Here is a 25,777-nt window from a genome sequence, read left to right on the forward strand (position 1 = left end):
TCCAAAGCGAAGGACTTTGGTGGAGATTGCACCATAAAGCGGGAGCTTTTTAAACTACTACAGTCTCTCTAGTGAGCCCCAGGGTTTGAAGGAGAAGCCAATTAGATACTTCCCCCCGACCTCCGCCACCCTCACCCCCCACCCCCGACTTTCGGAAACCGCTTGGAGTGAAGTACTCTTGGTTTACTTCCTAAGTCGAAGGTCCAACCTTGTCGCCCCCCTACTCAATAAATTCCAGTGGCTTCCGATCACTTCCAGGAGCAAACACAAAATGCTCCGCTTGGCGTTCCAAGCTATTTCTAACCAATGGCCGTCCTGCCTTACCCATCTTCTCACTCTATAATCCCCGACGCGTACGCTTCCATTCCATGACGCTGGTCTCTGGCATCTCTCTGGGCTCCGGGGAGCTTTCTCTGACTGTAACCCATGCCTGGAACGCTCTCCTTCCTCTGCTCCGGCCGCTGCTCACCCCTCTGGTTTCCTTTAGATCCCAACAAAAAAACCTCTCTTCTACCGGAAGCCTGTCCTAGCCTCTCTTCATTCCAGTGCCGTCCTTCCCAATTCACCACCCTGTTTTATCCTGTGTGTAGCCTGTTTGTAAACGTGTTTGCTTTTTGTCTCCTAATAGACTGTGAGCTCGTGGAGAGGGCAGGGACTGTCTTTTTCTTTCTTTCGTCTCCGTGTTTAGCACCGTTCCTGGCACATAGCAGGCCCTTAATGAATAGTTGTTGACTGGCTGGCTGACCTTGAGATTCCAGAATCAGCACAACTTTCTTCAAGGAGGCCGAGGAGAGACCCCTGGAGATTATGAAGTGACTGTTCTTCTGGGGCTATGCTGGGGAATTAAATTAATTCCCTGGAAGAGCAGGAGATTGCAGAGATGAGTGCGGAGAATATTTCACTATCTGATCCCCTAATTTGGACTTATGTAGCTTCATGTCTGGCTGTCACGTTGTTGGTATGTCCGTATTGGAAGTGTGTGTCTTCTACGGTCTAATAAGAGAGCGTTTGCCAGAAATGAGGGTTCGAGCCAGGATCTCCCCTAAAACGGTACCTCATTTCAGGAGGATCGAAACTCTATAAAACGAGGCTAAGGGACAAGATGATCTCGCAAAGTCCCCTTTCAGTCCTGAATCCTGGGATCCTAAAATCTGACTGAGCTCCAGAGAGCGGGAGTAGGTCGGGATGCCAGGGTCTTCTCCTCTTGAGACTGGAGGGGGCGGGGCCTAATTAGCAGGCCCCGCCCATTTGCTCCTCGAGAGGGCGGGGGGTGATCTCTACCTCATAGTCGATGATCCTGCCCCTTAAATGAGGCGCATGCGCATCCGTGACCCCCGAAGCGTTCAGGAAGTGGGGCTGCCAGTTTCCTCTTCCCAGACCTTGGACAAGGCACCTGCACCCACCTAGCATAGCCTGCTGGGAAGAGCCGAGGTGAGGAGAGTCGGGGAGCGAGGACAGACAGACGGTGCACTCGCTGCCTGGAGGAGCGCAGAAGGGGTAGGGAGGAGCATGTGGACAGCGATTGTTTGGAGACCTCTGTGCTGGGAGCCAGGGGAGGGTGGATGCAGGAAGCTTCCCTTTGATGCTCCTCCTCCTCCTCGTCAATTTCGCCCTCCCCCCTTTTTTTCCTGTTGTCTCTAATGAAACTTATTAGGTCTCGCCCACGTCAGTGGGAGGAGCACCTTATTTGGAGCCGGAAAAGGGGAGGGTGGGAAATGAGCAGCAAAGCCTTCTACCCCCAGGGCCCGCGGCTCTCTCCTCTGCTGGCTTGCCCTCTGGTTCCATCACTTACTATGACTTAGACTGTGCAATCGCTGAACCTCCAGATCCTTCGGTAACGCCGGGGCACCTGCCCTATCTCTGCCTCATGGCGAGTTTATATGAAGATGGAGCAAGTATTTAAATGTATGTGTTCTTTAAAAACTATATAATGCATCATCTACCGAGTAAATGCTAATATGTGAATGGTCATTTCTGTACCTGTCTTACATCTCCTACTGTAAAACTACACTCTTTGAAGGGTGAGGAACATCTCTAATTCCTCATCGTATATCTTGTGCTTCATATAGGAGTGGGTCAACAGATGCTTAATCAATTAATAACCCAATTATCTGACACCCAACTGTGGGCCTGTCCTCTCCACTGCCTTCCTGAGCCTCAAGCCTCATGGCTAACTCGCTTAGGAAGAATACTCCCTTTCCAAAGTGTCACCTGTTTTGTACTACTGAGAGAAGATGACTGGGGGTCTGCTATCAGGCAACATAAATGTAAATTTTAACTTGAGGTACTTTTGCCTCCCTTTGTTTCTGGACTCATTAGAGGGATATGGAACTAAAAGTGAGAATTTCAAGGAGTTGGTACAATGGCAGATGGAAAATGTTATGGGACAGGATTTGTAATCTTTATTAGGTTATCAATTTTCCTTTGGCCTTGCATACATATTGAGAAACTATAATATTATTACATATCATGGGGAAGATTAATATGTACAGACCCCAGCAGCGGAGAAACCTGTTTTTACAGAAATAGATTTACAACAGTATTTTTTCCAAAACTGTAAAAGTTACTTTTTGTTTGGTTTGTTTGATATTTTTTTTGGAGGTGGGGAAGGCAAGGCTATTGGGGTTAAGTGACTTGCCCAAGGTCACACAGCTAGTGAGTGTGTCAAGTTGACACACTCAGGTGTGTCAGGCCCTCCTTACTCCAGGGTCTGTGCTCTACTATAAAAAGTTACTTTTAAAGGTTACCTAAAAAAAACAAAACCCAGCAGCCAAGATTTTTTTAAAGCCCTTCGAAATGTGACACCATACTCTATTGCTCTTGTGTTCCAGGTCACCTGGAGGAACCCATACCTGGTAGAACTTGAAATCTGTGCCCTTTTCGTATGGCTGTACCACAGAATATAAATGAAACTTCAAATTTGCCGCTTCAGAGCAATAGCTGTGATGAACCGTCAAGACCCCCAGTTGGGCTGGGAGTGTTGGATTTTGTGTACTGCTTCGAGGAACTGATAGTGGAAGGGATACAATGGCAGACTAGTGAATCTGGCATCCAGTGTCCCCCTTTGCTGTCTCGTTTTGATTGTACCCTCCAATCATCTTGGAAACAACGGATGGAACAAGGATTGTTTCGTTACTGCCTTGGGGAACTGCAAACCCAAATCCTTCCTGGCCCTCTGGGTTTTGTGGCTCAGCTGAACGTGGATCGGGGCATACAGAGAAGATGCCCTCAGAACATCCAGAGTGTGAGGCAGGCATTTGACCCTCAGCAGTTCAATTTCAATAAGATCCATCCAGGAGAAATCCTCTTCCGCCTGCGCCGAGATCCAGGCTTTCCGATGGCTCTCCAGTGCACTGAGGTCCTGGTAATTATCAATGTCAGTCCCTTGGAATGGGGACATGTGCTGTTTGTGCCACAGCCAACCCAAGGGCTACCACAGATGCTCATGCCAGACCCATTACAATTTGGGGTGGAGGCTGTCATGCTTAGCACCCACCCTGGCTTCCGGGTGGGCTTCAACAGTCTAGGTGGTTTGGCTTCTGTTAACCACTTACATTTGCATGGTTACTACCTAGCCCATAAACTGCCAGTAGAGACAGCTCCAAGCCAGCCACTAGATCCCAATGGTCATATTCACCTACTAGAAGGACTCCCAGCCCCTGGTTTTCTATTTTATGTGGATGAGCCAGGACCAAAATTGCAGGCACTGGTAGACAAGGTCTGCCAGGTCACCAACTACCTCGTTGACCAGGAGATTGCACATAACTTATTTGTGACCCGGGGAGCCCCACCTGGAAACCCACCATCCTCATTGGCCTACGCTGGTGTCCGGGTCATTCTGTGGGCCCGGAAGTCCAGCTTTGGGGTTAAGGAGGGGGAGGCTTTCAATGTAGCACTCTGTGAGCTGGCAGGACATCTGCCTGTTAAAACACCTCAGGATTTCCAAAGCTTGACGGAAGCTTCAGCTCTAAATCTCATTCAGCAATCTCTCCTGCCTCCATCTCAGTTTTTACAACTTCAAGAAGCACTGGTGTCCCTCCTGGCATAGCACAGTAGGTACCTTGCCTGGGTGATATTTATTTTCTCAGCCCTCCCTAAACAAAGTCAAGTGCAAGTCATATCATCATTTCTCTGATGTCATGGTCTTCCAAAATGAAGGACAAACACAACAACAACAACAATTTATTTTCTAATTTATCTTGTTCTTCCTTTGCGTGTTTCTCTTAAGTCATAACTACTAAAAAAAACCTTCAGTGACCCCTATTGTTTTTAGGCTATAATACAAATTCCTTAGAGGTCTGACATTCAAAGCTCTCCACATCCTCACTTCCAACCTACTTTTCCTAACTTCTTTCAAATTAATTCCCTACGTGCCTACCACGGGTCAGCCAAACTGGACTACTGGCCAGCTGTTGCTGAGCTCAGCGTTTCCAACCTCACAGTTCCACACATCTCTCCATGCTTGGAATGCCCTCCCTCTTCATTACTGCCTTTCAGAGTCCTTGCCTTCCTGAGGTGCTGTTTCCTTCAGAAAACCTTTCCTGGTCCATTCCTCACCCCCAGTTTGCATTCTCTCCTTCCTCATTATTATCTTGTATTATTTATTTGTGTACACGAATGCAAGGTCCTTGGAGGCAGACAGTAGCTTTTATTGCAGTGCCCTGCACATGTAGATATGCTTAATAAATGTTTCTCGAATTCTATTGCAGTAACACACACGTCTCCCTTCAAATCGAGGAGGAATCTGTTCAATAAACCCTCACAGCTCTTTCCATATCTGTTAAACTGCTCTCCACTTAATTTTCTACAGAGCTGGGCGGGGAGAAGTTAAGTGACCCGCCCACCATTAGCGGCCACAGCAGGGGGTAGAAGCCCGGTCTTCCAGCTGCTGCCCTCGGATCGTGTAATTGACAACCTCTCCCCCTCCCCCCCTGCCCGGCGGGCGCCCCCTTCCGGCCGAAGCTCGTAGACGCCGGGGCCGCGACGGCTCGGCAAATCTAGGCAGTGAGCCGCTTCGGGCCTTTACCGACGTTCTGGAGTTTGGCTCCCTAGAAACTACAAGTTCCAGTGTGCCTCACGGGCAGTTCGGAAAGACGACTAGGTTCGCGAGGCGGCGGCGGCCGCTGCCGTCCGTGTAGTCGCGAGGGCTGCGGAGTCGGGGTCTCTTGCTGCGGGGCCTAAGATGGCTGCGGCGAAGGCCAGGGTGGGTGTGGCCTAGGGGGGAGGCCCCGCCCCTCCAGAACGCCTCTCTGAGGCGTGTCCATGGCGACAGCATCGGCGGCGGCGGCGGCGGCGGCGCTGCGAGCCTGTGGAGGCGCCGCCGCCGCCGGGGTCTCGGTGCTAGGTGAGAGCCCAGGGGCCGGGAGAGCGGCAGGAGGTGGTTCCCCACAGCCTGGGAGGCAGACGAGTCAGGCGCTGGGCGAGGGGAGGGGATGAGACCTCGGCCGGGCCGGGCCGCTCCCCCACCCCCCTCGCTGAGCCTCCGGTGATTAGCATCCCTTCCCTCCAGCCAATGAAAGGCTGTGCCCCTCCTTCCTCGGCCGCCCCAGCGGCGTGCCCCGCCCTGGTGGGCCGCCCCGGAGCCTCCGCTGCCTGCCCGCCGCGGTCACGCCCCCAGGTTCGCTGAAGCAGGCGTCACTATGCTTGCCTGCGCCCCCGAATCCATACCCTATGTGTGTGCGTACGGGGAAGACCCCCGTGCGACCGGCTGCGGACGAGCCTCGGGGCCCGGGCAGCCCCCCTGACCCCCTGTCCGCCTCCGCCCAGAACCTACGAGCATGGAGAATGCTGTCTGCAAGACCAGCGAGTCGGAGGAGGAGTACGGCGAGGAGGAGGAGTCGGAGGAGGAGAGCCCCCGCAGGGGCGCGGCCGGCGCCTCGCAGCAGGCCGGCGCCGAGGCGGGGGGGAACGGGGCCCCGTCCGCCGCGGCCAAGGCGCTTCAGAAGACAGCGGCCCCCTCCGAGCCGGAGGACTCGGACGTGGGGAAGAAGAAGAGGCGGCGGAAACGGAGGTAACGAGAGCCCCCGCGGCCGCCCGGGGGGCGGGGACGACGCTTCCCCCCTCATCTTGTCTGGTTCATTAGGCTGCCGCGGCTGTCCCAATACAATGAACGTTGATTAGTCCGCTTCTCTGTGCCCGTCACCGCCAAGTCCCGACAGAGACTTGTGTTTCAGCTGGCTGTAAGGGTGGAGAGCGGGGAGGGGAGGCGGGCTTTCCGGGCCAGAAGCCGCGCTGGGTGCGGTGAGGGTAGCCCGGTCTGGGCAGGAGTTTAGGGGGACGAAGTGAGTGACCCTCCGAGGCCGGGCGCTGCGGCCCGGAACTCTTCGCTGTTTAACAGGCAGTGCTGGACCCCTGCTGAGGGTTCGTAAGGAAGGTGATTCTGAGGGTCGATGGTGGGAGTAGAGGCTGGGGACGTGCAGCAGCTGACGCGGTGCTGGAACCAGCGGTGTCGGTACCTAATGGGCCGGGACAGCCGGACAGATCTGAGCCTGCTGGCGTTCCGGGGCCTCCGCGGCTGATAGGAGAATTTGGGGAGCTCCTCAGGGGTCCTCTTGGGGGCCGGACCTACCCACCCGCCACCCTCCTTCTGTCTTTAAGTCTCACTTGTTTTTGCATCTCCCTCCACTGCAGGCTCTTGACTATCAACCTGACCAATTGCAAGTATGAGAGCGGTAAGAACTTTTGTTGTTCCGTGGTGTCCTTGGCGAAGATACTGGAGGGGTTGGGCATTTCCTTCTCCAGCTCATTTACAGATGAGGAAACTGAGGCATTCAGGGTTAAGTGACTTGCCCAGGGTCATGCAGCTAGTAAATCTGAGGCCAAATTTGAGCTCAGGTATTCCTGACTCCAAACCCAGTGCTCTATCCACTGAACCATCTAGCTGCCCTCCGTAAGAGCTTTTTTACCTTTCTCCAAGACAGGGCTTCTCCAGGATGCGTGTGGCTACTCTAAATACCCGTCATAGTCTCCGAAAGGCAGGGTCTGTTAGCAGTAAGCTTCCTTCGTGGAAGTTAAGCCTCAGCAGGAAGGTTCCTGCTAAGTTGTATGGGATAACATCAGTACTGACATAACCTTAATCTCTGGGTATGCTTCAGCTTTTAAGATCCATGAAATTACTCCACAAACTAGTGACTAAATTATTCAACTAAGCACAAAATACAAGGCTAGATGCTTTGTCTTTAAGAAGCGTAAAGTGGAGTAGGAGAGAGGTATACAGGTGATTATAATAGAGAATGTGAAAGCATAAGGGAAGTACAAAAAAGGCAACAGTTCATAGGAGGGGAGAGGTCACTGAGACCATGGAAAAGACACTGAGGATATGGCATTTTACCTGAGCTTCAGTAAATGGATACAGTTACATTAGAGAACGATGGGTTAGGGGATCAGAGAAACTGTTTTTAGGAAGGAGATAAATGGGCAGGTTTTCAGATGGAAGTGAGTGGTGAAGAGATGATTGAGATAATAAGGTCCCAGATGAGAAAGGAAGGATGGGATCAAGACACAAGGCAGTATGATGTAGTGGAAATGTGGTTAAATCCAGACTCTTCCACTTACAGACCTGTGAGGCCTTGGGGAAGTTGCTTCATCTGTCTGAATCTCCATTTCCAAAATAAGGGGGTAGGGATGGACTACATGACTTTTAAAAGTCCCTTACAGCTCTAAATCTATGAATGCTAACAATCCTTATTGAATGAATAGATGACTAGACTGGCTATAGGTTAGCATTTGACAACTGATATAATTGTCATGGGGAATAATCAATACCACAGGTTGTATGTAGAAATTATCAGGTTTGACCGGAGAGGTAAGAATGATTCCCAGAGAAATGAGTCCCTCTAATAAGACCTAAGTATTAATTCAGTCTAGGCATTGTCCACCCAGAAACTGAACTGAGAACCCAATCCTTTGAAAAAAAAATTTATCACTAAGATAACCCACACAAGGTTCTTTCGTACAATGGTGATATCTGGTCATTGGACCCAATGGCTCAGGGGGAGAAAGTGCGGTTGGTGACCCTGCACAGCCCTCCCTCACTCAAAACAAAGTCAAGTGCAAGTCATGTCATCATTTCTCTGATGTCATGGTCTTTTTCAAAAACAAAGGATGAACACAGACAGACAGATGGATGCTAAGTCAGTTTAAAACTCTAATATGGGATCAAGGGAGAAGAGGTGTTTGGGACAAGAAGGCTTTTAGGATGTAGGAAATGGGCATGCCAGGCCCTTTTAGGGAGGTGCAACAGATGATAAAGGCCTCCAAGGAATCACAGCACCCCCACTACCTTCACATTTTTATTTGACTGAAATAAAGTTAAATAAACATCAAAAATAGCCTGGAAAGGAAAAAGGGATAAAAAAGAAAAGACACAGGATAAGGGAGGACCTGGCAGATGGCAGTTCATAAACTCACTGCCATATGGGTTTACCAATGATTGTGTGAGCTTCAAGTCTTTTTTAATGCCAGCTGAGGAAACCATTTACTCTTTTCTTTCCTAGTGCCTGGTGAGAGGTACCCTAGTGGTACTAAATCTTTCACCTGAGCTCTCTAAAGCATGGGTTTGAGAACAAGGCTCTTGTACCTTAGCAATGGCTCTGGAGAATTAAGACCTAGTTCATTGGTTGGACTAACTGATTAATCAGCTAACTTAGCTGATTAAAGTAGAGCCAGGTTTTAGTTTCTCTGTTGAAGACAGATCTTAGAAGTTCTCTGATGGAATAATAGACGTAGGAATGTCATATGTTAAACTGCAGTGTTGAATCTGCCCCTCACCCATAGTAAGTATTCTTACTCTTCACGATTTAGGCAGTGGTCAGTCACAATCACTTTTCACTGTTCTACGTGGTATGTGCCTTGGAGGTCAGTGTCAGCATGTTTCTGTCTTTTCAGTTCGACGAGCAGCTCAACTCTGTGGCCTGAAAGAGGTGGGGGAGGATGAGGAATGGACAGTGTACTGGACTGACTGTTCTGTCTCACTGGAGCGTGTTATGGACATGAAGAGGTTCCAGGTATTAACTTCTTGGGAAGAGACTCCAGGGGAAGGCGGCTGTACCACTGCCTAGGTTCCTGAAGCAGATGATACTGCCCAGGGAGGGGTGCTAGAACGATCCAAGGGGGTAGCACTAGCCTCAGGTGTAATTGGGGGGTATTGAATAAAAATAAGGGTTAACCTAACCTAACCCCTGGGGGGGGCACTAATTTTTTTTTTAAGTGGGCGGTAGGCCAAATAAGTTTGGGAACCTCTGCATTAGAGTGTCTAACCCCTATCTGTGTAAAGATAACCAGGAATACACTTTTTTCCCTTTGTTCAGTACCTCAAAGATGTGATTTCAGGGAAGACCACTACCAGAAACTTCTGAGGAACGAATCTTTGCTCCCTAAGAATTCTGTATAGCATGATAGCATGATGAGGTTTTAAGGGAGACAGACAGACAGAGAGAACAGATCGAGCATTTATTAAGCACTTACTATATGCCAGGCACTCTCTAGAAGCCATGAGATATCAGTAAAGCATTTTGTGAACTTTAAAATGCTATATAAATTCTAGCTATTGTTTTTATTATTATATCCATCTTTACCTCTAAATCCAAGGATCTGCTTCTTTTGCTTCATTGCTTATATGTCCCAACTGTCCCATCACCTCCTCAATGCCTGGAATTATTTTGGCACATCGAATGCCATTTTCTCCCTAGATGATTAGTAGTCTTATAAAATCCCTTCTGCTGTAGTTGATATTTATTTACTTCTTTTGTTTCCTTTTAAATTCTTAAGAACCCTTGTGCTTGCTTTGTATTCTAACCATATACTGGTTTTACTGTCAGAAGCAGTCCCTTTTAGGATCAGTATGTTGGAAGGGACCTAGAGGGCCAAGAGTTATGAATGTAAATGGACTGCAATGGATCCAGTGCCCTTCACCTGATATTCCCTGGCCTTGTCATATTCCCTGGGCAGCATGGGTGGTTCTTCTTTCTAGTGTCTGAAAGAGACACCTACCTTCATTAAAATACCTCTCTTGGGGGGCACTGCTACCCTCCTTGTGTTCTCTGTATCTCTCCCCTCTCATTTTCCTTTACTGCTTCTGCTAACGTCTGAATCTAAGAAACTAACACCCACTTTGCTTAGATGAACGTGCCTGCCCTATCTTTTTTAGAAAATCAACCACTTTCCAGGCATGACAGAAATCTGTCGCAAAGATCTACTTGCCCGAAATCTCAACCGCATGCACAAGCTCTATCCTTCTGAGTACAATATCTTCCCCCGGACCTGGTGCCTCCCTGCAGAGTAAGTAAAATTTGGTCTAATGTTGAGATAGATGGCAGAATGTAGTTCTCCATGCCCCTTTCAGACTCATCTTGTTATGTTAGAATGGCACACAGGGATAAAAACTAGGAGAGGAATTCAGTTGGCCAAAGAAAAACTGACCTGAGAATGGGTGTTCCAAGAGTCACACAGTGAATAAGAGGAAATCACTCAAAGGATCCTATGGGTGAGCAGCAACCATACCTAGAAGCTTTCTGATCACTACCACTGTGCCAAACAGCTATGGGGACTTTCAGAACCACGGGCGTCAGCGGAAAACTCGTACTTATATCTGTAAGCCAGACAGTGGCTGCCAGGGACGTGGCATCTTCATCACCCGGAATCCTCGGGAGATCAAACCAGGAGAGCATATGATCTGTCAGCAGTACATATCCAAGGTGAGTTTGACTTAGAGTCTAGACCACTGACTTCTCATTACTCGCTATTACCATTTTTTTCTTGACACAAAACTGAATCTGATTGCATCTGCCTAGAATCATGTGGGTGGGAACTGGTTTCAGCACCCTTTTGCCCTCCACTTTCTTCAGTTTTAGTTCCTACTGCTTGCTTCCCTCATGGGGATCACTCTCTCTCAGCCCTTCCTCATTGATGGCTTCAAGTTTGATATGAGAATCTATGTCCTGATTACATCCTGTGACCCACTTCGTGTCTTCATGTATGAAGAAGGCTTAGCCCGCTTTGCCACTATGCCTTACATGGAACCCAGCATCAGCAATCTGGTATGAGGACCTAAAAGGCAGCCCTGAAGTACAAGTATGTACAATCAGTGTTCTGGTGTTCTCCCCTTGTCAACAAGTCCTTACAACAACATTGCTTTTGTTGGAGAAACTTGGAAAAAATTAACTTTTAATTTCTACCCGTTTACAAGAAAGGATGCCAGAGGGAGATACTCATAATTTGACTTGACAACTTTTCCTGAGAGTAGTATAATAGTATGGAGAAATATCATAGCTGAGAAGAATAATAATAGTTTGGGGTGAGATGGAACCAAAGATAAATTTAGCAGAATTTAATAACTTTCTTCCCAGTCAAAGACACTTGAGGAAGGGAAATCACAGGGCCTAAGTGAAAGGGTGAATTTTTAAAGTCATTTGGAAACCTATAGGGTCACAGGCAAAAATCTTGGGGGAGGAGTGAAATGAAAGAGTGTAGGATGGGGTTAGAAATATACTTCCTTATGATAACCTGAGAATATTAAACTGGCTCTTTCACAGGATGATGTCTGCATGCACCTGACCAACTACGCCATCAACAAACACAATGAAAATTTTGTCCGGGATGAAACTGTTGGCAGCAAGAGGTACTTTTATCTCCCCCAACTTCTATTGTTCTCTCACCCCAGCCCAGTCCAGCCCTGCACAGGAACTGTGAAAGTCTCACTAACCCAAGTAACCCAAGTCTCACTAACCCTCTTTGGAGGCCAGCTTCTCTGGAACATTCAGGAACAGTCTTTTCCTATCTCAGGTTCTCTTGGACCCTTTCCCAGGGTATGCCCATGAATCCCATCACTGTATCCAACACAGAAAATCATATACCCAGATTCCAATCCTCACTCTTAAGAATGATTTCCTTTGAAACCAGAAGGGTATGGGCTTAGTGTTAGAGAGTTTCCTGAGTCCTCTGAGTACTGGGCCTCACAGGAAGCTGTCAACACTCAATACCTGGCTGAGGGACCACAGCTACGAGCCAAGAGAACTGTGGGGGGACATCGAGGATATCATCATCAAGACCATAATCTCTGCTCATTCCGTCCTTCGACACAACTATCGAACCTGCTTTCCACAGTATTTGGGTAGTGGCACTTGTGCCTGCTTTGAGATCCTTGGCTTTGATATCTTACTGGACCACAAGCTGAAGCCCTGGCTGCTAGAGGTGAGGACAGTCCCCAGGATGTTGGAAAACCAAGATCAAGGGAGCAGTCCAATTGATAACTCTGTCCCTGTAAAGCAGTGAGCCCCTGGTCTAAGATATAGGCATGGAGTTAAGTGGTTGAAAAGGAAGTGAAGGAAGTTTATATACATATACATATACGTACCTGCCTTATCTGTATTGACAAGCTATTGTAGGCAGAAAGGAGCGGCTTATGTCTGTGTGTGGAGTCAAAACTTACTGGGTCCTAACCCCATGCAAATGCCCCTCTTGCCCACCACGTAAAGCTGGATTTGGGATGCTGACTGGTTTATAATGAGTCTCACTTTAGTAGTCACAATCTCTTTGCCTTGCCCTTACTAATTGTGAAATTTATAGGGACCTTTGTCACAACCTGGTTGTTGCTGATTAAAACCAGATGTCGACTGTTCATCTTTAGCCACTGAAAGGAATATCTCTGTAATGAGCTTTCCGTTATCCCTAGCATTCTAGGGGGACTTAGGCAGGGGATGGATCATGACTCTTCCTAATAGGTCAATCACTCTCCGAGCTTCACCACAGATTCATGCCTTGACCGGGAAGTGAAGGATGCACTTCTTGGTGATGCCATGAACCTTATCAACCTACGAGGCTGTGACAAGAAGAAGGTGCTAGAAGAGGACAAGCGTAGAGTTAAGGAGAGGCTTTTCCAGTGTCATCAGCAACCACGAGAATCCCGGTATTCTGATGTTTTATGTATACAGTTACTTATGTCTGTTACATCATGCATTTGCCTACCCCTCGAGTGAAAGCTCCCAGCAGGCAGGGATTGGTGGTTTATATCTTTTCTACAGGTTGGAACAACACTTAATTTCTGATGACAAAGATTGGTAGCATAGAAAATGAAGCCATGAATGATGCTGCTATCCTGAAACATAAAAGTAGCAGTATGTTTCCTCTAGTATAGCCCTCTGTATTCGAAAATCAAAAGGCAAAACAAAAAAATAACCTGTTGCACGCTAAGTAGGTTGGCACTGCCACAATTAGTAAATTCAGCAGCACCAAAGTATGGATGAATTTATAATCTCACAAGTAGGTTTGGGCCACAGAGGGGTTTTCTGTTAGGAGGCACATTGGATTTGGCTGGTTTAAGTCATCCTTAAGGTGGTTCCGGACTAAGGTTTCCAACTGGCAGGTAGGAAGGTAGGGAGACAAATCTTTTCAGGCCCACACCCTGAATCAAACACTCAACAAACATGTACACTTCCCTAAGCTAAGCATGATTTCCACAGACGAGAACAAATGGAGTCATCGAATGCAGCAATGCTGGACCAGGAAAAGTACGAGAACTCTCACCTCGGTGGCTACCGGCGTATTTACCCTGGGCCAGACACTGAGAAGTATGCACCCTTCTTCAAGCACAACGGCTCCCTTTTCCAGGAGACGGCTGCCTCTAAAGCACGGGAAGAATGTGCCAGGTACACTGCCCAATTTAACAAACTTGCTTTCATCTGAAACTTTTTATTTTCTCACTCCTTCCATCTTCTGGTACTGAGACCTGGTTCCCTTCTGATGACACCATGTCCAACACCAGTTGTACTTTCACTCATACCTCCCCCTCTCCAACTCCGGCCCCTGAAAATCTGGTCATGCTCAGAGAATAGGAATACTTTTTGCTCTCCTCATTACCATTTCCAGTCTTCCTCTATCACATTCAGCAGCCTTTCCTACTTTTGAGGCTCATTCAATCCGTAATTTATCACACAATAAAGATTCTGGTAGCTATTGAACCCTTGTCTTTATCTCCTGGCTTCCCTCAAGATTCTTCAAGAGGGATCCTTACTAATTCCTTCCTTCACCCCTCCCCCATAGCTTTTCCTCGGAGATTACCTCCCATTTTCCAGCTATGTAGATCACAGTAGTTTATATGTTGTATCCCCCATTAGGATGTGAGCTCCTTGAGAGCAGGAACTTTTTTTGCCTTTCTTTGTATTTGAAATAGTAAGTACTTATTAAATGCTTGTTGACTTGACTTAGAAAGACTTGCTCGTGCTTCCCATAATCACACTAGTATGAGGGAAGAACATCTCGGGTTTTGGAGTCTAACCTCTACTCACTGGTTGTGTGAGGAAGCCAGAAGCTTAAAAGAATGGAGTTGTTCTTTCTTTCAGATTCTAATTCCTCATTCAAATGTAGGTTGTGTTAGCAAGTTTCCCACCGGCTTTCTCCACCCCCCCCCCCCAACCCCCTACTTTTGTCAATTTTGGGAATCCCAGTTTAGAATCTCTATACACATATTCTTCCTACCCTCCTCCATTACTCTAGTACCTAGAGACTGCTTTGTCTTGCCAGGCAGCAACTGGAGGAGATCCGCCTGAAGCAGGAACAGCTTGAGGCCACAGGCAACAAGAGAAGGAAAGAAAATAAGGATGTCAACCAGGGCGAATCAGCGGGAGAAAAGAACAGGTCCAGGGTAGGGCCCAAGGGCCTGCCTACTCGTTTGAGCTATATAAGGTCCAGGAACCAAGAAAAGCAGGTGTCATTGGCTTAAACTTAATCACAGAATCAGTTATTCTGAGATCTAGAAGGGGCTTGAGAGGTCATATGGTAAAAATTCCTCATTTTACAGATGAGGAAACTGAGGCTTAGAAAGGTTAAATGATTTGCTCAAATGTTACAACCAAATAAGTAGCAGAGATGGACAAGAACCCATGTTTCAGGACTTCTCTTGGCCTGCTCTTTCCACTACACCAGGCTTCCTCAGTAGTAAAATCAGGAATGCAGGAAAATTGTGAGATATGAAATAATTTTTAAACTTCTGATTTAATCAGTAGATTGAACCTGATCTTCTAGAAAGATTTTGTTCAGGTACAGGAAAGCAATGAAAGAGGAAAGATATTTAAATCTGAAAGGATAAACCTATTACCAAGGGGAAATTTGGGGTTGTATGAGTAGCATGATAGTTGGTACTTGGTACAAAAAACAGATGAATCGTCAGCCAAGCCACAAGCAGGGATGATAAGGCTGGGGGTGGTGGGTAGAAAAACGAAGAATGTTGTTGTGGTGAGAAGTACGGGGAGATGACCTTGCACTATGCAGGCCCCGTTAATGGTAACAGGTTTTGCTGATAGTTTGGGGCCTTTCATTTATCACTTGTGTCTTCTGTAGCTCCCAGCAGTCCAGGTGGACACCATGCAGCCTCAAGAAATTGTGGAGGAGGAAGAGCTGGAGCGGATGAAGTCCCTTCTTCAAAGGGAGAACCTTATTCGTAGTCTGGGTATTGTAGATCAGCTTACCCGCATGCTGCACCCCACTCAGCGATCCCAGAATAAATTCCCTACAAATCGGGTGAGAGCCCTTTCACAGGCTTCTATAGCATGGGGAAAAGGAGCTATAGAGCATGTTAGGGGATAATGCTGGTCGGCTAGTTCAGGATGGTGCCTGACACAGCAAGTTGGTGAAGCAATGCGTGCTTGGGTCTGAATAAGGGGAAGGTTTGGACTCCTTGAGCACATCTGACTCCAAAATCCTGTGTTCCTTGACACTTGGATGCAGTTAAGGAGCACTCCTAACAAGTAGTATGTAGTATCCATGGCTCCTAAGCTACCTAGTCAGGATAGTATCCTCTTTTTTTTGTTTGGAGAGATTAGGGTATTGCCCCAAATACTCCTGCCACACTGAAATCAAAGCCAAAGCCTTAAATGCTTAAGTTCCCTGTGGCTTCTGAATGGCTGTTTTTCCAGAATTGCCAGGGCTCAGAATCAGGACTACTAAACATAGTAGGCAATCACCTAAAATGCAGTGTCTTTGAGCCAGGGGTAAGGAAGTACAACAAAGGAGATATTTAATATTGTTTTTAAATAAATGCATATATTTATAATGGCAGAAAAGTCTGCTTTTCATGGCATGTTAATATTAGTCAAGTTGAATGATTTTACAGCATTAGTGGCAAACTCAAATAGAAATGGATCTCTGCAGCTGCATAGTGACTTAGAAAACAACAAATTAACATCACCTGTGTTGTACTGTATTTTTATTTATTTTGTTAAACACTTCTCAATTACGTTTTAATCTAGTTAGGGCCACACTAGGGAACTGCAAGTTTCACAACCGCTGATTTACAGTATAGCCTCAAATCCTCTGAGGAATACAATTTTCAAATGCAGGAAAGTATAATTTTCAGTCCTTGCCTAGGGCCTTATCTTGATTCTGTTAAGGACCTGATCTAAAGAGAAGTGGGTGGGTAAAAAGCAAAAAAACTTTGTTGGACCTGCCAGTGCAGTCAAAAGGAAAAGTTGGTTGGACAGTGGTTCTTCTAGAAGAAACAGTTTTGGCCACCTATTTCTTCCCAAATGTCCTTCCTCCCAACAAAGATAGTAAGGCACTGCTCTTCTTCTAGGCTAGATTTCACCAAGATGGGCTTGGCAACCGAGAAGTGCAGTCTGTGAATCTCGTCCCTTTGTCCCTTCTAAGAGAAGGATCTGTCCCAGAACTGGGCCCTAACTTCATACAACCAGTCCGGACTCACACATTCATCCCCAACATCCTGGGTCCGCTGTCAAACATGAGAACAACCATCCCTCACCCCTCCCAGTGCCAGCTGCAGCCCAAGAACCTCAACTGGCTAGGTACCTCTTCTTCAGGCAGCGGCTCCTGCTCACTGACAATGAAGAAGTCAGGCAGACGTTATTTTTCCAGTGTTCGAGGCAAGCATGATAGCCGTAAGTACCTAAATATCTCGTCTGAGAAGTTCTCAGTAAAGGGCTCTTTGCAGCTCTTCCCCAACGCTTGGTTTGGCCACTGCCTCTTCCCACTTATCTGAGACATCTGATTCTTCCAACCCTGTAGGGTTGTCACCATCCTTTCTCAACTACTTCAGCCTCTCCCACCTTGTCAAGTTCTTTCTGGCACACAGCTCAGCTAAAACTCCAAAGAACATACCACAGAGCATCTATAGGACAGTGGGGATGGGAAATCCTCAGTCTAGGGAAGTTGGTACCTAAGTAAATAAGCACAGAGCAGTGAGCAGGGCTCGTGGGCTGAAAGGCCGAGATGAGGCTAGAGAATGAAGAAGCCAAAGTCAAAGGGTATCACAAGGACAAGGTAAAATTTTGGGAAACATGGCCTCACTCCATGCTCCCGGGGGCCACATTCCCAGTTTGGATAAGCGGCCCAGGGCTGGGGGCGCTCGCAGACTGTCAGGCCCCCTTTGTATTTCAGAGAGCCAAGCAAACCGAAGGCTAGACGCCATGAACCGGGCATTGGCAGGATCAGTGCCGCCCTCCCTAACCCCAAGGCAGGGCTACCTTCTGCACCCCGAGAGAGATGCAAGTGACTCCTGGGCCGGCTGCAGCTTGCCCTCCATGACGGAATCCAGGCACAGGGCCACGACCCGCGAGCTGACGCTGTGCCCTGCCTCGGCACCCCTCCTGCGCCACTCCAACCCCTTGAGCCTCCTCAACATCGGCCACCACAGGTAAGGGGGGTCCGGCGGGCTCACGGACGGTCAGGCTCTCGTGTAAGGACGTGCCGAGGGAAAAGAGGCCTCGAGCGCGCCCCAAGCCCCCAGGCTCAGGTCCCCTCTGTCCCCCAGGTGATGCACCTGAGCCCAGGGCCGGAAGAATGAGCCTCCTGGTCCTTGGAAGGCAGAGGGCAGAGGCACCATCTGGGCCGAAGAGAGCGGACCTCGGACCTGGGCTGGAGGGCAGCCACGCACAGCAGGGCCCTTAGCCCCCAGCCGCGCGGAGCCGGGGACAGGGCGCGGGGCTGCCAGCGCTCCCGAGGACGTCGGCGCGGCGTGGTGCGACGTGAGGCCTGGCGTGCGCGCGCCCGTGCGCGCCTGGGGAGGGGCGCGCCGCCTCGCCACGGCCGCCTGTGGCCGACGGGGCAGCTCGAGGCCAGCCGCGGCTGGAGCCGAGACTGAGCTCTTTGCAATTGTATCCGTCTTTTTATTAAAGTTTTATAGCGTTTCCCTTCCCGCCTCTGACTCGCCCTGGCGTCTCGCGTTTCAGGGGCCGAACGAGGGCGCCCTGGGCCTCCATGAGGGCTGCCCCTGAGCTCCAGCCCCCTCACCTGTCATGACACGGCCGAGCCCCAGCTTCTCTTCGCCGTCCCGCGGCGCCTTCCGGTGGGCTTGGTACTGAGCCGGCCCCTTCCGCTTCCTGCCCCGTCTGAGCCTCCGCGGGTCCGCTTCCTTGTCCTCCTCCGCCCGGCCTGACCGTGCCGGCGTCATGGCCGCCGCCTCCAGCTTCTTGGCGGCCTCCCGGCTGCGCGCCGCCTCCTGGTCTCGGCTCGTGGTGCGCGGCGTGGCGGGGCCGCCCGGGGCCGGCCCGACCCCGGGGCCTGGCCTAAGGGACCTCGAGCACGACCCGGATTCGGACTGGGAGCCGGAGCGGGAGCTGCAAGAGTTGGAGAGGTACCGAGGTCGCGGCTGTGGCCATCCCCTGCCCGGGACCCTTCCTCCCGGGAGCCCGGAGAGCCCGCGGCCGGGGCTGCGGGCCGGCTCGGAGCTGCTCGGCAGCGGGAGGGAGGAGGAGCGGGCGAGGCCCGGCCGGCCGGACCAGTGACGGCCCCGAGTAACGGCCGCGGGGTGCCGGGACCGAGTGACGCGGGTCCCCTGCTTGTCCGCCCCCTCACCCCGCCCTGCTCCCGGTGCCGCCTCTAGGTCCGCAGGCGTCCACCTGGGTCGCCTGTCTCCTCCTCTCTCCTTCTCTCCGTGCCTGATGCTGTGAACCTTGTAGGTGGAGAAGTTGAAGGTTTCTTCCCCAGCATGGGGTCTTTCTCTTTACCCCTTGAGGACCTCAGCATTCTCGTGGGCGACTCCTCGGCTTGATGCGGTTTAATACACTTCACTTCAGTGCGCCTTTCGGGGTTTAGAGCTTTGAACCCTGCTTTTGGGGCCAGCCTCATTACTGAGCCGCCGCTCCTTTCTTACTGAACCCGCTCTTTGCTTTTGGGGGACCTCTAGCCCTTGGCTTTTCCTCTCAGCTACTTGGGCTTCTACGGCTTTAGGGGGCCCTCACCCCATGGCATCCTGGAAGCCTTTGTCTCCCTGACTGTAAGCCAGTCCCAACCTACAATTCCTCGTGTGTGTTTCCAGGCCAGTTACAAAATGAAATTGACTGGAGTCCCTGCAGCCTTGGGATACTTGTAGCAGTTCTGTTCTCACTCTGTCAGTTTCCCTGCCTCGTTGTCATTGCCTTTTTCAAACTTTTTTCTTTTTGCCCCAAATTGTACTTCACCTCCTGTACTTAACATGAGTGACGGTTTTCTACTAAAGCAAAAAAATTAAAGTCAGTCCAGTCTTGGCTGTGTCAGTGCCTACCTTCATTCCTCACAACTTGTCAGAGGCATCACCCTTCTTTTTCCTTCTGGCCAGAGTAATTGTTACTTCTATACCTCACCAAGACTTGATTGGGCCATCCTCACCTCCTCTGCTTGCTTTCCTTTGACCTTTCTATCCCATCCACTAGTAACGTCATTTTTCTCCTTTTCACCAATAAGTGTCTGGGAAAAGTTGTCTATACCTCTTCTTCACTATCTACTTTCTGCACATCCTTATTATCTCACTTCAGCTCCCACACTAATCCCTTGAAACTCCTCAAAGGTCAACAATGATTCTCCCAATCACAAAATCCAGTGGATTTTTTTTCAGTCCTTACCATCCTTGACCTAGCTATAGCACTTGACAGTGTTGACATACTTGGTACTGTACTTTTCCAGTTTTCTTCCTCCCTCTGTTTTCTTTGCTCCTCTAAAACCTTTAGTGTGAATGTGCCCCCAACTATCCTTGGTTCTCTTTCCCTTTCTTTCTATATTATATCTAATTCTGGCTAGTACTGTGGGTTCTCAACTCCACATCCCCACCTACCTTGTAGGGTAACTATTTTGGATTCCCTATGAACTGAGCATTTCTAAAACGTAATTTTTTTCCTTACTTAAACTTTATCTCTTTTCTGACTTGTTTTTGTTTGTGGCACCATCATGCACTTAGTTAAATCCTGGGAATTCCTTGTTCCATGTCAGCCCCTGTCAGTTCCATCTCATGGATCTTCATTCCTTTCTTCCCCATGCTACCTTCTGTAGGAGAGGCTGTCTTTATTACCTTCTTAGACTATTATAGAAACCTCTTTTAAAATGTTTATTTTGATGTCTCTGCTTTTGTAAACCACAGTCAGGATACCTCATCATCCAAAAAACCCTCTTGTTTAACAAAGAAAAAGACTTTAGCAAAACCAACAGATACAGCTGCCTGTGATGGCTCATGCTGCATTCTGTATCAGTAGCCACCAGCCTTTCTACTGAGAGGAAAAGTACTGAGACCAAAATCAATCAGTTTATTTAATCTGAACTCACATGCTTTTTAGTGTTGTTTTCATTTACATATTTCAGTCATTATTATTCTGTTCCTGCTTTCTTTGCATTAGTTCATGCAAATATTCTATGTTATTCTGAATTCCTCACTTATTGCTTATGGCATAATGAATGTAACAGAATCCATTCATGTACTACAATTTGTTTAGCTGTTCCTGAAACGACTGGCCTTGTTTCCAGTTTTTTACTGTTACAAAAAATGCCTTTATGAATATTTTGGTATAAGAGCAATAGCTTTCTAAAAAGTCTTCCAGTATCAATTCTCCAATTCATCTCTTATCACTGTCAGAATAAACTTATTTATAGATGAAGTCATGTCACTGTTCTGTTGTGAAAAATCTAAAATGACTCATGAGTACCACCTGAAGAGAGTTTAGACTCTTTGCTTTGAATTCAAGACCATCTACAATCTGGTGCCACCTCTCCTTCAAGGCTTATCTTATAATGTACCACTTGGTGGCAGGCATGCCTACTGTCCAGCCACTGAGCAACTATCCATCTCCCTACCAGATCTATGCTGTCCTAATTCTCTGTGCTTACATTGTTCCCTTTCCCTAAAATGTCTTCCTTCCTCTTCACTTATTGACTTTCTGTCCCATGGAAAGGTTTGGCTTGTAATCAAAGGCCTTGGGTTCAAATATTATAATATGTAACCTTGGAAAAGCCACTTAATCTCAGTTTCCTCAGCTGTAAGATGAGGTGTTTGAACTTGAGGCCTCTTTCAGCTATACAGATATGTTCCTTTAATTGTCTTATAAATCCCAATTCAGATGTCACTTCCTACATTAAGCCTTTCTTCTTCCTGTTACAGGTAGCAACCTGGGCTTCATATAGCACTTTATTTTGCAGTTCTTTAATGCATTAGCAAAATGGAAAGAGTTCTGGATTTAGAGTTAGAAGGACCTTGATTTATATCTTGGCTGTGTCACTTATTACTTGTGTGACTATAAGCAAGTCACTTAAAATTTCTGGACCTGAGTTCCTTCATCTGTAAAATAAAAAGGTTGAGCTAGATGCCTCCAAGGTCCATTTCAGTGCTAAATATGATCCCTTGCTATGCTCTGAACTCTTGGAGGCCAGATACTGTGTCTTACCTGAATTTTTTATCTTCCCAGTACCAAGCACAATGTTGTGCATTCACTTAAAGGTTTGCTAAATGAATTAAGGTGTAGGGAAGATGGCAGAGACATAAGTCACCATCAGCACACGATGGAATATGTGAAATGCACAAAAAAAGACATCAAGGATGATGCTGGAGTTCAAATAAGAGAGACTGACTGAAAGAAACCTGGGGAAAAAATTCCATGGGAAAAATGACATTTGAATTGGCTTTTGACAAATAGGTAGAAATTCCGTAAGCAGAAACAAGTAAAGGGGTATTTCAGGTATAAGGTTTTCTTAGCATGTGTGGGCAGCTGTAAAATGACCTCAATGAGCCAGGTGAACAGACCTGACGCATGAAGGGAGAGGGACTGGGTGTACACAAAGGCAGTGCACTGTTTGGAGGCTGTGTTACTCAATCTGTCTTTTGCCATCTGTTCTTTTCTTCCAGAGCTCTGAAACAACAGAAGAAAAACACTCAATTCCAGAAAATCCGCAGACAGATGGAAGCCTCAGGTGCCCCCCAAAGGACCCTGAGTAGGAAAGCCATGGAACAGATCCGGTAAGAACAATGATGCCATCTTCTTAGAGTCCTTAGACTCTAAGATGTCCTTAGAGTCAGAATCCTGACGAGAAATCTAAGGCCTCTCATGATCTGGGCGGGATTAAGGCATGGTTCTAGGAGATCTTGGAGATGAACGAAGCCTTTTAGGGGTTGGGGCATATAGTTAGTTACCCTTCCAGGGTTGTGACAGCTTGTTGGAGGCAGGCTTAAATTTGGGATCTGTGTGTCCGGAGGCTGTTTATTTAGGTGGTACCATAGTCATAGAAGGATGGAGAAAGCCATTTCTCTCACATCACTGAGCCAGTTTGGTTGGGACTAGTGATAGGAAGATAGGAAGATCTTATTTTGTGCTTTCAGAAGCCTTACTAATTCTTTCTTAACTATGAATTTTGCTGATATTAGTGTGCATCACAGCTTAGAATTTGATCCATTCTCTCTAGGTATTTACACAAGGAATTCTCTGAGGACTGGTCAGTGCCCAGATTAGCTGAAGGCTTTGGAGTCAGCACTGATGTGATCAGAAGGGTTTTAAAGAGTAAGTTTGTTCCCACACTGAAGCAGGAAATAAAGCAAGATCAGAAGATCCTCAGTAAAGCTAGGATCATCTACCATCCACAGATGCAACTGGTTTTACAGGAGCAGCCACCACTGCCAACCTCTACAGGTCACCTTGTCTCAGGATCAGTGCCAATATCAGGATGTGAGGCCCTGCCACACGTCTGTCATAAGGGCCAAAATTACAGTTCAGCTTTGCAGGAAAAAGAGAATCCTTGGGGTTGGAAAACTCCAAGAAGTCAGAAGGTTAGGGACAAAGTATCTCAGATATTAGGGAAGGAGAAGCATACGGCTCTAGCTGCAGCCTTGGGTGATCATAGAGAAAAGCAGAGCATATCATCTTCAGCCAGAAAGCAAAAGAGACCAGGAGGGTCTCACCCTGATGGACTGCCAAGTAAGGAGGAGGAAGAGCTGGTAAACGAACCAGAGACAGAGGTCAAGGAGTTTAGCAGCAAAGTATTTCAGAAAGGGAGGGAGTTCTTTGATAGCAATGGAAACTTTCTTTATAGGATTTGAGTAGAAATGTGTCATATTTGTGAGAATGTCACAAAGCAGGAAGGAAGAATGGTGGTGCTACAAGTTTGGTGTTTTATTTGTACTTGAATATATTATTATCCGAAATTGTTACATATTATTTTGTTGTCCTGGATTGGGAACTGCTTAGTTTTTGGAATAAGAGAATTATCCATGAAATTCTGGACTTCATTATGCCAAAAATGGTAAGCCATGTATGGCAGGTATGTGATAGAACAAAACTGTTGGTGCCTCTGCCTTTTGATGATAGATAACTAGGTAGTACTATGGACAGAGCACTGCACCTCAATTTTGGAAGACAAGTTCAGATCTCACCTCAGACTCAGATAACAGTAGCACCTACTTTCCTGGGTTGTTGTGAGGATCAAATGAGATGGTATTTGTAAAGTGCTTTCCAAACCCTAGTGTTATATAAACATTATAACAAACCAGTGATCCCTGATAGGATAATGACAGAATTAGTAGAGGGTTTCTATAGAACAAATGTGCATCTTCAATTGAAGATTCTCTGGACCACATTCATCTTTACTGAGAAGCCTTAAAGTGCAGGGACTCAGGGAACTTACCCTTTTCATGTTACAATAAAGTCACTCATGTTATGAGGGGCTTGTCTTCTGTCTCAGTGAACAATTTTAAGGCTCTTGTCTGTGGTCCTGAGATGTACAGTTAAGGAGTAGTGGAAAGTTGCCTGTTGGCTTGATTTTCTTTTGGCTTAATAACCCAAGCGGCCCAGAACTTACTAGAAACTGGTTTCCTTGTATGAAAAATAAAATGCTTCAATACTTCAACGAATTAATTGTTTTGTATGACAAATTAAATGACACTTAAAGAATTAGAATAATTTGTCACAGTGTTGCTTTGGTTGGAAGTGGAGGGAGGAGAAGGGGAGGAGAGACAGGAGAAGAAAAAAGTCACCAGTTTCTTCTTAGGCATTTGAATTGGAATACACATAGATCTGTTGAAAGTAGTAAGAATCATTCCACATTTTCTGCAAGTCAACTTCACTAACAATAAAGCTGTGAAGGTAAGTTAACGTGTTTTCTTGGGCTAGAATTTGCCTATATTCTATTTTTGTGAAGTAGGACATGGGAAGATACTTCATAGGGCCCAGGATAGAAGATTTTGAAAAGAAAAGAAGAGGCAAAGAAGATCTGAGAAAAAGTAATCCTGATAGGGCAGAAGCTTCAGAAGCATCATATCATTTCTTGTCATATATTATATTATATAATTTATAAATTACATAATTATATATTACATATCAAAATATGTATAAAGTAAAAAGTAAAACATTTAAATAACAGTTCAAAACAATCATCCTATAATCTCACATTTTAGAATCTAAGATCATGAGATAATCTGGCCCAAACATATTCTTTTCACACAAGATATTATATTAAGGCCCAGACAAATTAATGACTTGCTTTAGGTCACAGAGCTATTTTTATTAGCAGTTAAGACTAGAACCCAGGTCTCCTGATTCCTCATGCAGGGCTCCTTCCACTGTACAATACTGCTTTCCTATCATCCTGGGTCATCTCCAGTCATCCTGATGAATATCTGGTCACTGGATTCAGATGGCTCTGGAGGAGCAGTGAGGCTGGTGACCTGCACAGCCCTGCCTCACTCAAAACAACAAAGTCAAGGGCAAGTCATGTCATCATTTCTCTGATGGCACGGTCTTCTTGGTCAACGAAGGACAAACACACACTGCTTTCCTCTAAGGGAAAGATGGATAGTTAATTGTTTAAAAATAGTTTTAAAAGCGATGCTATGTGCATCAACAATCCCAATAAAGTAGAAAAGTAAATGATACGCATAGAAAATTGCCTCTGATGAAGGACTGTCTTGCTTTATGAGGAAATTAGTAAATGTTTATTAAGCCCCTGCCTTGTGCCAGGCATTGTGCGCACTGAGCTCTGGGGATAGCAAAAGTCAAGAGGCAGTCCCTCCCCTGAAGGAGTTCACAATCTAATGCAACATGCAAATCAGTATGTTCAAACAAACCAGATACAGGGTAAATAGAAAACTTAAAGAGGGAAGGTCTTCCTGCAGAATATGGGCTTTTCGTTGGTACTTGGAGGAAGCTGGTAAGTGGAGATGAGGCAGAATGTTCAGGCATGGGGGACAGCCAGAAAAAAATACCTGTGGCTGAAAGATGCCAGTCTTATTCATGGAATAGCCAGAAAGCCACTGCCACTGAATCACCGCGTACACAGCAGGGGGTAATATAGAAGAAGAGGGGAAAGGTAGGAGAGGGCTGGATTATTGAGTGGGGAGATGACATAGTTGGACCTGTGCTTTAAGAAAAATAACTTCAGTGGCTGAACAGAGAATGGGTTGGAGTGGGGAGAGACTCGAGGTGGACAGATTCAATAGCAGGCTATTGCAAAAGTGATTTTTGTACATTTCAGTGAGTGGGGGTCTGAACAAGCTTTAAGACTATAATATAACTATTATTTTATGTATTATAATAATAACACCCTA

General features: G+C 47.0%; 2 protein-coding genes across 9 annotated transcripts in view; both read left to right on the top strand.

Moving 5' to 3' along the window:
• The first annotated feature begins 45 nt into the window (after nucleotides 1-45).
• Nucleotides 46-4,776, top strand: GDPGP1 (GDP-D-glucose phosphorylase 1). Of its 5 annotated transcripts, none has more exons than XM_072618599.1 (3): nucleotides 46-1,905; nucleotides 2,832-4,052; nucleotides 4,710-4,776. In XM_072618599.1, exon 2 carries the CDS (start codon nucleotides 2,885-2,887, stop codon nucleotides 4,046-4,048), a length of 1,164 nt encoding a protein of 387 aa, XP_072474700.1. In that variant the 5' UTR covers nucleotides 46-1,905; nucleotides 2,832-2,884; the 3' UTR covers nucleotides 4,049-4,052; nucleotides 4,710-4,776. The 5 variants fall into 5 exon arrangements, with proteins under 5 accessions (XP_072474700.1, XP_072474672.1, XP_072474681.1 ...); XM_072618571.1 differs by lacking the exon at nucleotides 4,710-4,776 and having other exon boundaries at nucleotides 1,306-1,497; nucleotides 1,743-1,905; nucleotides 2,832-4,175; XM_072618580.1 differs by lacking the exon at nucleotides 4,710-4,776 and having other exon boundaries at nucleotides 1,306-1,431; nucleotides 1,743-1,905; nucleotides 2,832-4,175.
• LOC140510130 (guanosine-3',5'-bis(diphosphate) 3'-pyrophosphohydrolase MESH1-like) overlaps nucleotides 4,116-25,777 on the top strand; it is a 28,487-nt gene continuing 6,825 nt past the window's right edge. Inside the window, exons 1-17 of one of the 4 annotated variants that reach the window (XM_072618518.1) lie at nucleotides 5,260-5,344; nucleotides 5,767-6,010; nucleotides 6,631-6,671; nucleotides 8,887-9,005; nucleotides 10,148-10,278; nucleotides 10,538-10,694; nucleotides 10,893-11,036; nucleotides 11,532-11,617; nucleotides 11,958-12,189; nucleotides 12,720-12,904; nucleotides 13,458-13,643; nucleotides 14,518-14,701; nucleotides 15,334-15,513; nucleotides 16,565-16,886; nucleotides 17,386-17,641; nucleotides 22,091-22,201; nucleotides 22,645-22,739. In XM_072618518.1, coding sequence (XP_072474619.1) covers nucleotides 5,263-5,344; nucleotides 5,767-6,010; nucleotides 6,631-6,671; nucleotides 8,887-9,005; nucleotides 10,148-10,278; nucleotides 10,538-10,694; nucleotides 10,893-11,036; nucleotides 11,532-11,617; nucleotides 11,958-12,189; nucleotides 12,720-12,904; nucleotides 13,458-13,643; nucleotides 14,518-14,701; nucleotides 15,334-15,513; nucleotides 16,565-16,886; nucleotides 17,386-17,641; nucleotides 22,091-22,201; nucleotides 22,645-22,739 — 2,755 coding nt within the window. In that variant the 5' untranslated portion in view covers nucleotides 5,260-5,262. Of the gene's footprint in view, nucleotides 6,011-6,630; nucleotides 6,672-8,886; nucleotides 9,006-10,147; nucleotides 10,279-10,537; nucleotides 10,695-10,892; nucleotides 11,037-11,531; nucleotides 11,618-11,957; nucleotides 12,190-12,719; nucleotides 12,905-13,457; nucleotides 13,644-14,517; nucleotides 14,702-15,333; nucleotides 15,514-16,564; nucleotides 16,887-17,385; nucleotides 17,642-17,758; nucleotides 18,137-22,090; nucleotides 22,202-22,644; nucleotides 24,086-25,777 lie in introns of those variants that run through there. The other 3 variants (XM_072618509.1, XM_072618482.1, XM_072618489.1) reach the window with 3 other exon arrangements.

Source organism: Notamacropus eugenii, chromosome 1 (assembly GCF_028372415.1).
Source record: "Notamacropus eugenii isolate mMacEug1 chromosome 1, mMacEug1.pri_v2, whole genome shotgun sequence".
NCBI lineage: Eukaryota > Metazoa > Chordata > Mammalia > Diprotodontia > Macropodidae > Notamacropus > Notamacropus eugenii.